The 12,737-nt window shown below is 43.0% G+C and overlaps 1 protein-coding gene and 2 pseudogenes across 1 annotated transcript; 2 read left to right on the plus strand and 1 right to left on the minus strand.

Moving 5' to 3' along the window:
• Positions 1-310: 310 nt before the first annotated feature.
• LOC115243846 lies at positions 311-2,226 on the plus strand (annotated as a pseudogene).
• A 127-nt stretch (positions 2,227-2,353) lies between these two features.
• LOC115243851 lies at positions 2,354-4,002 on the minus strand (annotated as a pseudogene).
• Positions 4,003-11,359: 7,357 nt separating this feature from the next.
• LOC115243847 lies at positions 11,360-12,352 on the plus strand. Its single transcript, XM_029821102.1, has one exon. It carries the CDS (start codon positions 11,360-11,362, stop codon positions 12,350-12,352), a length of 993 nt encoding a protein of 330 aa, XP_029676962.1.
• Positions 12,353-12,737: the final 385 nt, after the last annotated feature.

The following is a 12,737-nucleotide window of genomic DNA, read 5'->3' on the forward strand; positions in this document are numbered from 1 at the left end:
TTTTTGGCCTCTCGTGGCAAAAAATAGTAATGCAACTAGGCTAACAAGCGCTCACTTTTTGTAAATTTTATATTTGTTTATGCACATTTATGCGTATATATGTATCAATAATATCTAAAAATTATATATATGATTAAAAATTGTATGACGATAAATAATAACAGTAAAATAATAACTCACAGAGTGAACTAATATACAATATGTAAAACACGGGCACTTATTAGACTTGGCAATTTTTCCCGCGAGAGGTCTCCACCGTCTCTCCTGCCGACCCTTAAGTACTGACAGTTAATATCGGAACGCAGCCTAAATGGATGGCCCTGTAAGTATTTGAATGCTTTTCAGTACTCAGTAAACATAGTAGCTTATTATTTTTGGAGAAAAGTTTCTGTAATTTATCTCTCTGTTTATACACTTCTTTCGATATAGATATAGAATTAACGCGTAAAATGTAACCTAACTGTAGATTTTGTACAGAAAGTATGTGAACTTTTTGTAAAAAAAAAAAGAACAAGTTTTTTGTAAAAGTAATAATGACGTAAGAAAACACACAATATTAAATTTGAACAGAATAACAAATTATTGCAAAGTCATAACCTCACTTTAAATGAAGTAAAGATAATTAAACGATTGTATTTGTTCACAGGCAACAAAGTGTGGCTATTGCGGTTTCATTTTACGAGAGTCGTGTGGAACAATATTAGACCATCACTGTTTTAATACATATAACGAAAATGTCGACGTCATAAATGTTGACAACAATGCTGTGGCCACTATGAGTATGTATAGTACGTCAGAACAGCCAATTGAGTCATTTCGCGATAATTTCAGTTGCTTATTTATTTATGTTAAAGGAAAGAGACATGAAACTAAGAGTGTTGTGTTGCATCCGAAGGAAGGAGCTTTACAATCAACATACAACAATTCCACACTTACACAAGACGAGTTGCTGATTGAATTGGTTCTGACTCGAAGAGTTTTATGGGACCATTCTATTCCAATCAGTGAAAGAACAAGATTAAAAAAAGATAGTCTGTGACAAGAGATTGTAAACGTATTTGATGGTAAGATCATTTTTTAATTATTTTTATGCATAATATTATCTGCGTGTAAAAATAAACAATTCTCCGCACAATTGTAGGATCCCTGTCTATGGAAGCAGTCAAGCAGAAATGGAAACACCTTCGAGATTCATACATGAAGGCTAGGAAGAAGATGCAAGGATATGTGCGAAGTGGATCAGGAGCAGAATCTGGCCATCCATTACGAAGTTCCTTTGCTCATTACGAAGAAATGAGATTTCTCAATGATACCGTAAAAATGGCATCGTAAGTATTTGCATTTTTTTGCAGATAATATTATTCATATAAATAATTTAAAAAATGATCCTACCATCAAATACGTTTACAATCTCTTGCCACAGATTATTTTTTTAAATCTCATTCTTTCGCTGATTGGAATGGAATGGTCCCATATTACAGTTTTTAACTAAGATTTTACAAACATTCAAATTGTGCACAATTGAATTTAATAATTTATAAAATCATTTTGGTTTCAGAACTGTCAGCTCCATCCAGTCCTTTTGGAACCGAATTCATCTCATGTTGATGTGGATAATATGCAAGTGGACATGACTGCAGACAAATTGACCGATTGTGATGATTCCATACCGATTACATGTTCACCATCAAATTCATCATCACGAAGATCGTCATCTTCATCGTCAGGAACGAAAAAGAAAAGTAAAGGCTCTTGCACAATGCCAGGTAACAAGTAATAGAAAATAGAAAATATCGGAGAATAGAAAATATCCATTAATAGGAAAGGGGAATATTAATCATGTCATCATTAATCGATTTCCAGTCGATCAAACCTGCTTTATTAAAAAACGTTATTAGACACTCATTATATATATGCATATATAATTAATTACAGATGCGCAAAAGCAAGCTGAAATAGAGAATAAATTTCTGAATATAATTGATGAAGCGTCGAACATAAAACGAGATGTAGTGGACAGTTTTTTGGACCAGCTTGGCGACATTCTACGCCGACTACCCTACGTACGACGCAGAAACCTGCAAAGAAGGCTTATGGATATAGAAGAGGATGCCGAGATTGAGGAGAGGGCGAATGTTAAATAGGAATGTTTTTTTTTAATATAATAAATTTTTCATTTCGTGTAATATGTTATAAAGAATAAAATATATTTTTATATTCAATTTATTACATTGTTGTTCATTACATTACGACGTGCTCTATAATATTAAACTTTGAGAATACATATTGGCAAAACAGAATACGTGCGAATATCATGGAAAACTGTTTTGAATTAGATACTTTAACAAAATACTTAATATAAAATACTAAATACTTAATACAAATACAAAATTCTAATACATAAAGTTACAAGCAAATAAAATTATTTACAAGTGCGTTAAATTGAAACCATATATTTCAAAAGTTGTTAGTTAAAACTTTATCCCACTGCCACGATAGAGGATAACATGCTCAAAATAATGAGCAAAGTCTCGAATTTTCACTGCTGCCGACTTTTTCGAAGTATTTCTATTACTTACAGCCGTTAGTCCGTTATATGTAGTCAGAAGATTGCGCTCTTCTTGTATATTACAATATCTTCTTTCTGCAAGTGGTAAGTCCAATATTAATAATAAAATTATGCAAGACAACTGTTGCTTGTACAGCTTTTACGGCAGTAGATGTGCATGTAACAATAGGTTGACGATATATTCTCCATCTTGCAGCCAAAATCCCGAAAGTACATTCAATTGTTCTCCTTGCTCGACTCAAACGATAGTTGAAAATTTATCTGCTGATATTTAGCCGTCCACTCCGAGGGTATGGTCGCATCATATGTGTGCTCAGAGGAAAAGCCTCATCTCCCAACAAAACGTACGGAAAATCCAAATCCGTATTATTCAGACGCGTAGGTAGAGGGATATGGAGAGCATTTGTTTCAAGTAAATGCGGTAACCCGCTGTTTTCAAAAACACCTCCGTCACTTTGCCTGCCTTCTGCTCCAATATCAACAATAGTGAAGCGATTCTTGGCATCACTTACTGCAAGCAGGTTTATGCTATGCTTTCCTTTATAGTTGTAGTAGCACGAACCACTACGAGGCAGTGCCTGCAATTGAAAACCTTCATTGTGATAAACACATTACTTATTTCAAAACATACATCACTGCATCATCAATGCGTAATATATTGAATTTGAATTATTATAAATAAATTGATAATATACATACCTGAATTTCGACATGCTTCCCATCGATAGTGCCTATGCAGTGTGGAAATTGACATGTTGTCTCAAAGTCTTCTGCAATTGTACTCCAATTTTCTTCGGTTGCATCAATCATAACCTTTTCCTTTAGGGAGAGCCAAATTGCTTTACAAGTTTCCGGAATAATTCGTGATAGCGTACATTGGGCAATGCAATAAGCATACGATAGTGATGTCATGCTGTCGCCAGATGCCAACCATCGTATAGTCACCTCCAATCTCGTTCTGGTCGGTATTGGTTGTCGAACTACATTTTGTTTTTCGATGAGTGGTCCAACAATATTGAATAATTCAGTGAAGATTATTGGTGACATTCTGAGGTAGCTGAAATATTTTTCTGGTATCTCTCAATCGCATCTCCACAAGTAGATTATCGCTGGCACCTTGAAGAAGTCTTCTTCTCTCGGTAAAAATAGGCAATACCCACATTTTACGGTCCTTTTTGTCTTCTTGCAATTTCTTGTAACGCAAATACAAAATATACATTGAAATAACTTTTTTCATAGTTATCTCTGCATATCTTACCAGTTCATCCCTTGCTTGTATTAGATACTTTATAATAATCATCAATATGATGTTTGGATCCATGATATACTTGATATTATACTGTCACTTTTAAAATAATAAAATAATCGAAATATATAAAGACTTTCTTCTTCAATCGACTCCGAAATTTGATGGAATACTGTATCCACGTTAACAACTGATTTGATGCGCTCATTCTGCGAGTTTGTTTTTCCTTATATTACATGAAGCACTATTTGCGCGGAAAAGCGGAACGGTATGGTGACAAATAGACATTTTTATTCATTTCTTAAAATTGTTTTCACTTAATTCATTGTAATTTTTATTAATATGCTTATTTTTTCAGCTTATTTATTGGATACAAGCATTTCAATCAATAAATATCGTTAAAAATTAATATTTTGAAATTTTCCGTTCCGCTTTTTTGCTTAAAATATGCTCCATGTAATATAAGGCAATCAAAACAGACGGAACAAAACGCGGAAATCTAGTTACTATTCTCTTCCGCGTTTCCGCATTTCCGCGCTTCCGCGCTTCATGTAATGGCACCCTCAGGGGTTGGACCACATCCGAGTGACAACGGCAGTACAAATTCTATGCAAAGTCTAAATATTGTCTAGTATTGATATTATAATATAGAAATGTTTCGAATAATTGCAGAATAATAGATTTATGATAGCAGATTATTAAGATGTAGGCTGCATTCGGGGAGCACGCTATTGGCGCAATTATCGTCGGAGACCGTTCGAGGAGACGCTTTCTGGCGCTATGAAATCGATGATGACGTCACTTTAAAAGCAGCGTGACGTCATCATTCGAGCTATTTCTCGCTATTATTTTCGAGGTGAGGCACGAGATACTATTAGCACTGATTGGCGCTTATTCTCTCCTCAAACATGCTCGAACACTTGATTGCGCAGGCATAACCCAACATAACATAACAACAAACATAACATAACAACATAACATTTATTGCTTTATCGTTTATATTTGCACCAACGTCAGCCATGTTGCGAATTTTACTCGGCTACGTTTGAGGAGCTTACTATCGCTATCGCGCTATTGGCTCCCCGAACAAAGTTTGTAGCGTTTGCGTTTATAGCGTTAATAGCGTCTCCCCGAATGCAGCCTTAGATTTAAGAATACTAATAAACAAGACAATTTTTTGAAGTAAAAAAATGAAGTGCGGTTCTTATCGCAAGTTTCTTTCCTGCACCGAAACCATAACTTTTTCCGGTTCTTTCTCAAACATATACAGGGTGTCCCAGACCACCCGTACACCCCTTCTAAAATGAAAATAAATGGCTTTTATCAAAAATCGCGAACATTTTTTAAGTAAATCGGGTATGCTCTATCGAATGGTGATATTTTCAAGTTTTGATTCCGACCGGAAATACGCCATCCGGACCGGAAGTTGAATTTTTTGAGGGGAACATAATACTTTTTATTATAAATTCGAATTGTACGTGAAAAAATAAGAAACTTTTGTATCAAACGTTTTTTCTGAAAGTGCCTCTGTCAACCTTAAAATTGACGTTGAAAGTAACTGTGATGTAATTATGAACTTCAAATATTCCTGTGGCGTAACTAATGACAGTTACTTTCAAGGTCAATTTTAAGGTTGACAGAGGCACTTTCAGAAAAAACGTTTGATACAAAAGTTTCTTATTTTTTCACGTACAATTCGAATCTGTAAACTTTAAATTTTTTAATTTCCGAAATTTAACTTTTTGTGTCTTGTATTTTCTTTTCTTGCATATACGTTTGAGTATATTTGGATTAAATAAATATGAATAATTATTTAGATATAAATAATTTATTATTTGTATATATGTATATAAATATTTAAAAAATATTAGGTGTACAACTTTGCTTCCGCCGTTTTCCTCGGTCCGGATTGCGTATTTCCAGTCGGAATCAAAAGTTGAAAATATCACCGTTCGATAGAGCATACCCGATTTACTTAAAAAAAATGTTCGCGATTTTTGATAAGTTAGAAATAATTAAATTGAAAAAATTTTATGCGCAGAAAAATTGATGTTAAAAAAATAAAGGTAAAAAAATTTTATGTGCAAAAAAAACTTAGCGCTGTTATGTAAAGTTATTTTAGTTTGTATATAGTCAACATAACCACATTAGTTGATTTGTGTCTGCACCATAAAGTTATTCTCGATTGAAAATGTCAGTTTACGAGCCAAATTCTCGTCATTTTGCATTTTATTTGCTTCTGCAAATAGAACAGAATGCATTATTAGATAAATAAAGAATGCAAAATTTTGTAATTTTAATACATTACATAGACTTACATTAAATAGATTTATACACTCTAATTATAGAAAGCAATTCAACTGAATATTATGCATTATATTTTCCTAAATTTACTTAGCGTGATTTTTTAATTTTACTTCTTTTTGATGCCAATTTTTTTAATTGTTTTCCCGTGTTATTAATACAGATAAAATGTAATTTATAAATATAATTATTGAGAAGATAATATTTTTGGTAGCGATAAATTTTTGTAAAATAAATATAATTTTAGAGAAGATATTTCTGATGGCGATTAATTTTTGTAAAGGACTATTTTGGCTGGAGAAAGATATACTTACGATTTACGAGATATACTTACTAAAGATATACTTACGAGATACGCTTTTTTTTACATCTGTGATGTCTTTTTAGACGGATTTCACATATTTTTGCAAAGTTTATTTTAAAATATTAATCACATCAATATATTAGGTTGAACAGAAAGTTCATGCCGTTTCTTGCTAACAGATGAAGACCGAAAAAACCACGAACTTTCCGTTCAATCCAATATTAAAAAAATATATACGTGCGTGCGTGCGTGCAACTATCATCATGTTTTAATAATTGCAATAATATTTTTGTTCTCACTTTTTCTCTTTGTTTTTTCATGTTTTGCATATTTGTTAATATTTATATTTTATATTGTAATAATAAATAAATGCTACTATGTTGTATTAATAAATGCTAAATGAAAATATTCTTGTACTACGCAATGAATTTATAAAATGATACAAAATCGATAAGTTCAAAAAATTTATTTTAAAAAAAAGTCTGTTTGAGATTGCATCTAATTACATGTAAATTAATTTCTTCGTTGTCACATGGGCTTCGCATTATTATTCCATCGCGATCAAAGCATCCTCGCACACTCGTCCTATTTCGCCTCGCTCTCAAACATTTTCTGGTCCTTCGAGCCGGATCATCGCCGGCAGCCGCGAGTTTGTGAGTGAAACCTGAAAAAGGACAGACAAACATTACAAAATATGCGCAGACTTAAACAATTTGCTGCAAGCTCAACGCGACATCCACGGTCGCATGTCAAGATCAGTGGAAAATCTACGCAAGTTAGGTGCAGCTGGCATCAACCTCGGCAGCATCGAGGCCCGGATCAAGATCCAGGATCAACTGTGGGCCAAGTTCGAGACACAGCATGAGCTCATCCGCACCAGCTATAAGGAAAGATACAGCGAGAGTGAGTGCTGCAACGCGACTGCTTTTGTTGATGCCGTAGAAAATACTTACGTTCAACAACGCGGCAAGCTCGCCGAATATGCGGAGCAGCACCGAGCTGCTCCTCCTCCGTCGGCGTCGTCTAACGAGCAGCAAAATAGTGATCGCTCGTTAAAAACCGCGTTGCCAAAAATCAAGTTACCTCCGTTCTCAGGCGCGTATGAAGACTGGCCGTCCTTCCGTGATTTATTCCTGTCCGTGATCGGTACAAATTCCGCAGTTTCTCCCATCGAACGGTTCCATTACCTACGTTCGTGCCTGCAAGGACCTGCGGAAAAATTGATACGTCCGTTAGCGGTTACCGGGGAGAATTACGAGCGCGCTTGGGCAATCTTGAAGAAGACTTCGAAAACAAGAAAGAACTCATTTGGTCGAACTTTGCCACATTCTCCGCCGTATCAAAAATGAAGGGCGAAACCGCGGAAGAACTGAGCCGTGTTTATCACGCCGTAACGATCGCCGTGAACGCGCAAGAAAGCATCGGGCGGCCGATTGAATCGCACGGGATGGACCTCTTTAATCACTTGGTCGTTGAACTTTTCGATGCGCGCACTAGGCTCGAGTGGAAATCATCCACGAGCGATTTATTCGAGCCTCCGAATCACGAGACACTATTGAACTTCATCACTAAGCGAATGCTCACGCTTAACGCCGCAAAACCGAAAACCGTCAAGGTCTCCGGAGACTTATCGAAGCCCGCGAAAACTCACTTCACTAGACACGAATCCAACGCGGCACAGTACGCCTTGTGCAAGGAGCGACACGCGCTCATGGTGTGCGGGCAGTTCAAAGCAAAGCCCGTCAACGAACGTCGATCCTTCGTCGAAGCGCATCGACTATGCGTGCTACAACTGCCTCGGCAGTCATCCTGTTGCGAGGTGTCAATCGACCAGGAATTGCTGGTCTTGCAAGGGGCGGCATCACTCGATGTTGCACGATGCGTACGCGACCTCGAAGACTACCGATGCAACCGCTCTCTCCGCAATTAAACAAAGCGATGACCGCAAAGCGATTCTTCTTGCGACCGCGCGCGTTCTCGTCGCTGATTGCTACGGAGAGCTTCATTCCGTTCGCGTCTTAATCGACCAGGGATCCGAGGTATCCATCGTCACCGAATCGCTGGTGCAACGACTTTGTGCGCTACCTTGCCACGCGAAGCACCGGACAGAGGTGCGCCGATCCCGAAGATCGTCACGGAAGAGTGCTTTCGTTGGAGGCGTAGGCGAAAGCACTCTTCCGTGACGATCTTCGGGATCGGCGGATCGCTGTCCGGTGCTTCGCGTGGCAAGGTAGCGCTCAAAGTCACGTTAAGAGTGACCGGAGAGACGTGTTCCGTTGTCGCCTTTGTGCTTCCGCGCCTCTCCTCGTATCGAAGTTCCACACCGCAACAACGCAAAGGATGGCCACACATCAAGGGACTGCCACTAGCCGACCCGGAGTACATGGCCACCGACCCAGTCGAGCTGCTTCTCGGAGCAGAGATCTGCTCGTCGATCTTCAAGGATGGAATCCGCAAGGGTGGACCGCAAGCTCCCATGGCACAGAACACCATCTTGGGATGGATTCTGTCGGGAGGATGTAGCGTTGCGACGCTGCATGGTCACCTTAACTCACTCCAGTGCACCGCAGAACACGACCTCACAACGATGGTCCGCCGCTTTTGGGAGCAAGAGGAGGTTTCCCTCGCCCCCACCGCTCTCGCACCCGAGGAAGAAACGAGAAGTTCTTCGTGCAGACGCACACTCGCTTGAGTAATGGACGGTACGTCGTTCGACTGCCGTTCGCCACGACGCCAAGGAACCTAAAAGACACGCAGCAAGTCAGCCGAGAGACTGCTGACCGCAATGGAGCGGAAAAGCAGCCGGGACTCTTCATTCGGCGAGTTATACCGCTCGTTCATGCTGGAGTACGAGCACCTGAAACACATGAGCGAAATCAGCAAAGAGTCAACCGCAAACGTCAAGGGCAACAGGATCTGCTACCTACCACATCACGGAGTGTTGTGTGAGTCGAGCATCACCACCAAACTTCGCGTTGTTTTCAATGGGTCGCAGCGCATCCGGTCAGGAGAATCGCTGAACTCGCAGCTCCTCTTGGGAGCTAACCTCCTTCCCGCGCTCGCCGACGTCCTCCTTGGCGGTGGCATCGCTACGCCATCGTGGCGGACATCGAAAATATGTACCGCCAAATTCTCGTGCACCCCGACGACCGTGACTTCCAGCGCGTGCTATGGCGTCGCGACAACACGCGTGAGGTCCAGGAATACCGCTTGAACACCGTAACATACGGTCTCGCGTGCGCGCCGTTCCTCGCGATTCGAACTCTGCGCCAGCTCGCCGACGACGAAGAGTCTCGCTTTCCTCTCGGTGCCGCCGCTCTTCGACGTGACTGTTACGACGACGACATCGTATCGGGCGCCAACACGAAGTCAGAGGCAGCAACGCTGCAGCACGAACTCCGCGGTCTTTGCATGGCGAGCGGGTTTCCGTTGCAAAAATGGGCTTCTAACCGCGAGGAGACCCTCACCGGAGTCCCGCAGGAGCACCGGCTCCTCAAAGCTCAGCACACCTGGGAGGATGAGCTCCATCCCACGCTGGGTCTCCGATGGCAGGCGCGCAACGACCATTCCGCGTTCGCGATCCAACCCACACGATGACCGAATATACGAAGAGGCGAGTCCTCGCAGAGACTCTTCGATCCGCTGGGCTGGCTGGCTCCAGTAATTATCCGCGCGAAGATCCTAATCCAATCCGCCTGGCTCCAAGGACTGGATTGGGATGCTCCGCTTCCACCATCCGATGCCCAACAGTGGCGACTCCTCCTCGAGGAGCTTCCGCAACTCGAACAAATACAGGTTCACCGCTGGCTTCGCACGGGAGAGGAAGCCTCAATCCTCCAAATACACGGTTTCGCGGATGCCTCTGAGAGAGGCTACGCCGCCGCCGTGTATCTCCGCACCGTGACCAACGGCATCGCGACGATCCACCTCCTAGCTGCAAAAAGCAAAGTTGCTCTGATTAAACAAATATCGTTACCGCGCCTTGAACTTTGCGCTGCATCTTTATTAGTGACGCTTACTCACCATCTCCGCATTGTGTTGAGTCTTTTTGCAGCGCCAATATTTCTTTGGTCCGACTCCAAGGTCACTCTCTATTGGATCCAAGGATACGCTTCGAAGTGGAAGACGTACGTGGCCAACCGAGTCGCCCAGATCCAGACGCTGCTCCCGGAGGCCCAGTGGAGGACACATACCTGGACGAGAAAACCCGGCTGACTGCGCATCAAGAGGAATAGCTCCCAGCGAGCTTGTACTCCATCAGCTGTGGTGGACGGGTCCCAACTAGCTTCTGAAGGACGAACGCTGCTGGCCGGAGAAGAACCTAGAGGCTCCCAAGGGCGAACCGTCCGAGAAGAAAGCGTCCACGCACCACGCCGCCGCCAACGAGGAAACCGAGCCCGAGAATTTGCTCAGATTTTTCTCTCTGCACCGGCTTTTCAGGGTGACAGCGTGGTGCCTTCGATGGCGACGCTCAGCCGCTCACGAACGACTTCCCGGCGACGCAACACCAAAGCCGGTTCTTGAACCGGCCGAGCTCGATGAAGCGCTGCACCGATGGCTCCGCGTGGTGCAGTCAATACACTACGCCGACGAAATCGCCGCTCTAAGCGCCAACCGCATCGTCGCCCACCGCAGCCCTCTATCAAAGCTGAGCCCATTCCTGAATCATGACGGCGTGCTGAGAGTTGGAGGGCGACTCAAGCACGCCATCCTGTCAAACGACGAACGACACCCGATGATCGCCCCATCAACTTCATGGCTGACTCGACTTCTGGTAGACTCGTGTCACCAAAAAACTCTACACGGCGGAGTACAGCTCACGCTGGGCTTGCTCCGTCAACGCGTCTGGATTCCGCGAGGACGGGCCGTCGTCAAGCAACTGTTCCACCGATGCGTGACGTGCACCCGATGACGAGCCACCGCACCGCAACCACAGATGGGGAATCTTCCTCGCAGCCGAGTCACTCCTGGACGCCCGTTCCTCCACACCGGCGTGGACTACGTCGGCCCGTTCCAAATCCGGACGTCCAAAGGGCGAGGACATCGAGCGTACAAAGGCTTCATCGCCGTTTTTGTGTGCCTTTGTACACGAGCCGTGCACTTAGAGTTGGCCTCGGACTATACAACCGAGGCCTTCTTGGCCGCCTTCCGCCGATTCACTTCACGTCGCGGCCTGTGCACGGACTTATACTCTGATTGCGGCACCAACTTTATTGGCGCAGACCGCGAATTGAGAAAACTCTTCCAAGGATCAACGTCCGACGGCCGTCGTATCGCGCACATCACGAGTTCACAGGGAGTGCGATGGCACTTCAACCCACCCGCCGCGCCGCACTTCGGGAGGCTCTGGGAGGCGGCCGTCAAATCCACAAAACACCACTTGAGACGAATCATCGGGGAAGCCACGCTAACATTTGAGGAGTTCAGCACCTTCCTCACACAAGTGGAGACCTGCCTAAATTCAAGGCCACTCCACGCCTTATCCGACGACCCCGACGACTTCACCGCACTAACACCCGGACACTTCCTCATTGGCGCCCCGCTTCTCGCCGTACCGGAGCCATCGCGGACCGAACAAAGGGACACTCACATATCGCGATGGCAACTGGTGCAAAAAATGAGGGACCATTTCTGGCAAAGATGGTCCCGAGAATACCTTCACGGACTTACCTTTCGACCGAAGTGGCTGGGACCTGAGGTGGCTCCCAACATCGGCACGCTTTGCTTACTCCGCTCCGAGACAACCCTGCCGAGCCGATGGCCCCTCGCCCGCATCATCAAGCTGCACCCCGGAGGCGACGACGTCGTGCGCGTGGTGACCATCCGGACACCCACCATAGAGCTCATCCGACCACTTACCAAGCTCGTGTTGCTTCCCAGCATCACCGAGACATCATCGCCGACAAAAAACCGCTCTCTTGTACACTAGTTATAAAAAAAAATAAAAATACCGTAGAATTTAATCCGACGGGCCGCGCCGCGTTCACTCTTACATTTCGCAATAGTTCTTTCGAGGATTCTCCTTTTTTTGTCTTCGCTGCAACGCTCTCACCGCAATTTAAAAAAAATCGTTAAATTCACAACCGCACGCACGACTGCACGGCCTTTTGCCAACACATCTTCAATTTCAACTGTTCACTTGCATACATTTTCTCACTGTGAATTAATGAGTATGTTTCCATCGAGGGCTCGAATCGGGTCAGAGTCGAATCAGAGTCGGGTTGGGGTGAGCGTTCTTACAGTGGAAACACCAAACTTAAAGTTGAACTCTACCCAATAAAATTTTAAGGTAGGGTCCAAATGAGGTTCGGTGG

The sequence above is a fragment of the Formica exsecta genome, unplaced genomic scaffold, assembly GCF_003651465.1.
Source record: "Formica exsecta isolate Colony F162 unplaced genomic scaffold, ASM365146v1 scaffold741, whole genome shotgun sequence".
Lineage (NCBI taxonomy): Eukaryota > Metazoa > Arthropoda > Insecta > Hymenoptera > Formicidae > Formica > Formica exsecta.

Bases quoted from the DNA above. Each gene is read 5' to 3' on its own strand.
- LOC115243847 (XM_029821102.1), top strand. From the start codon at position 11,360: ATGGGGAATCTTCCTCGCAGCCGAGTCACTCCTGGACGCCCGTTCCTC.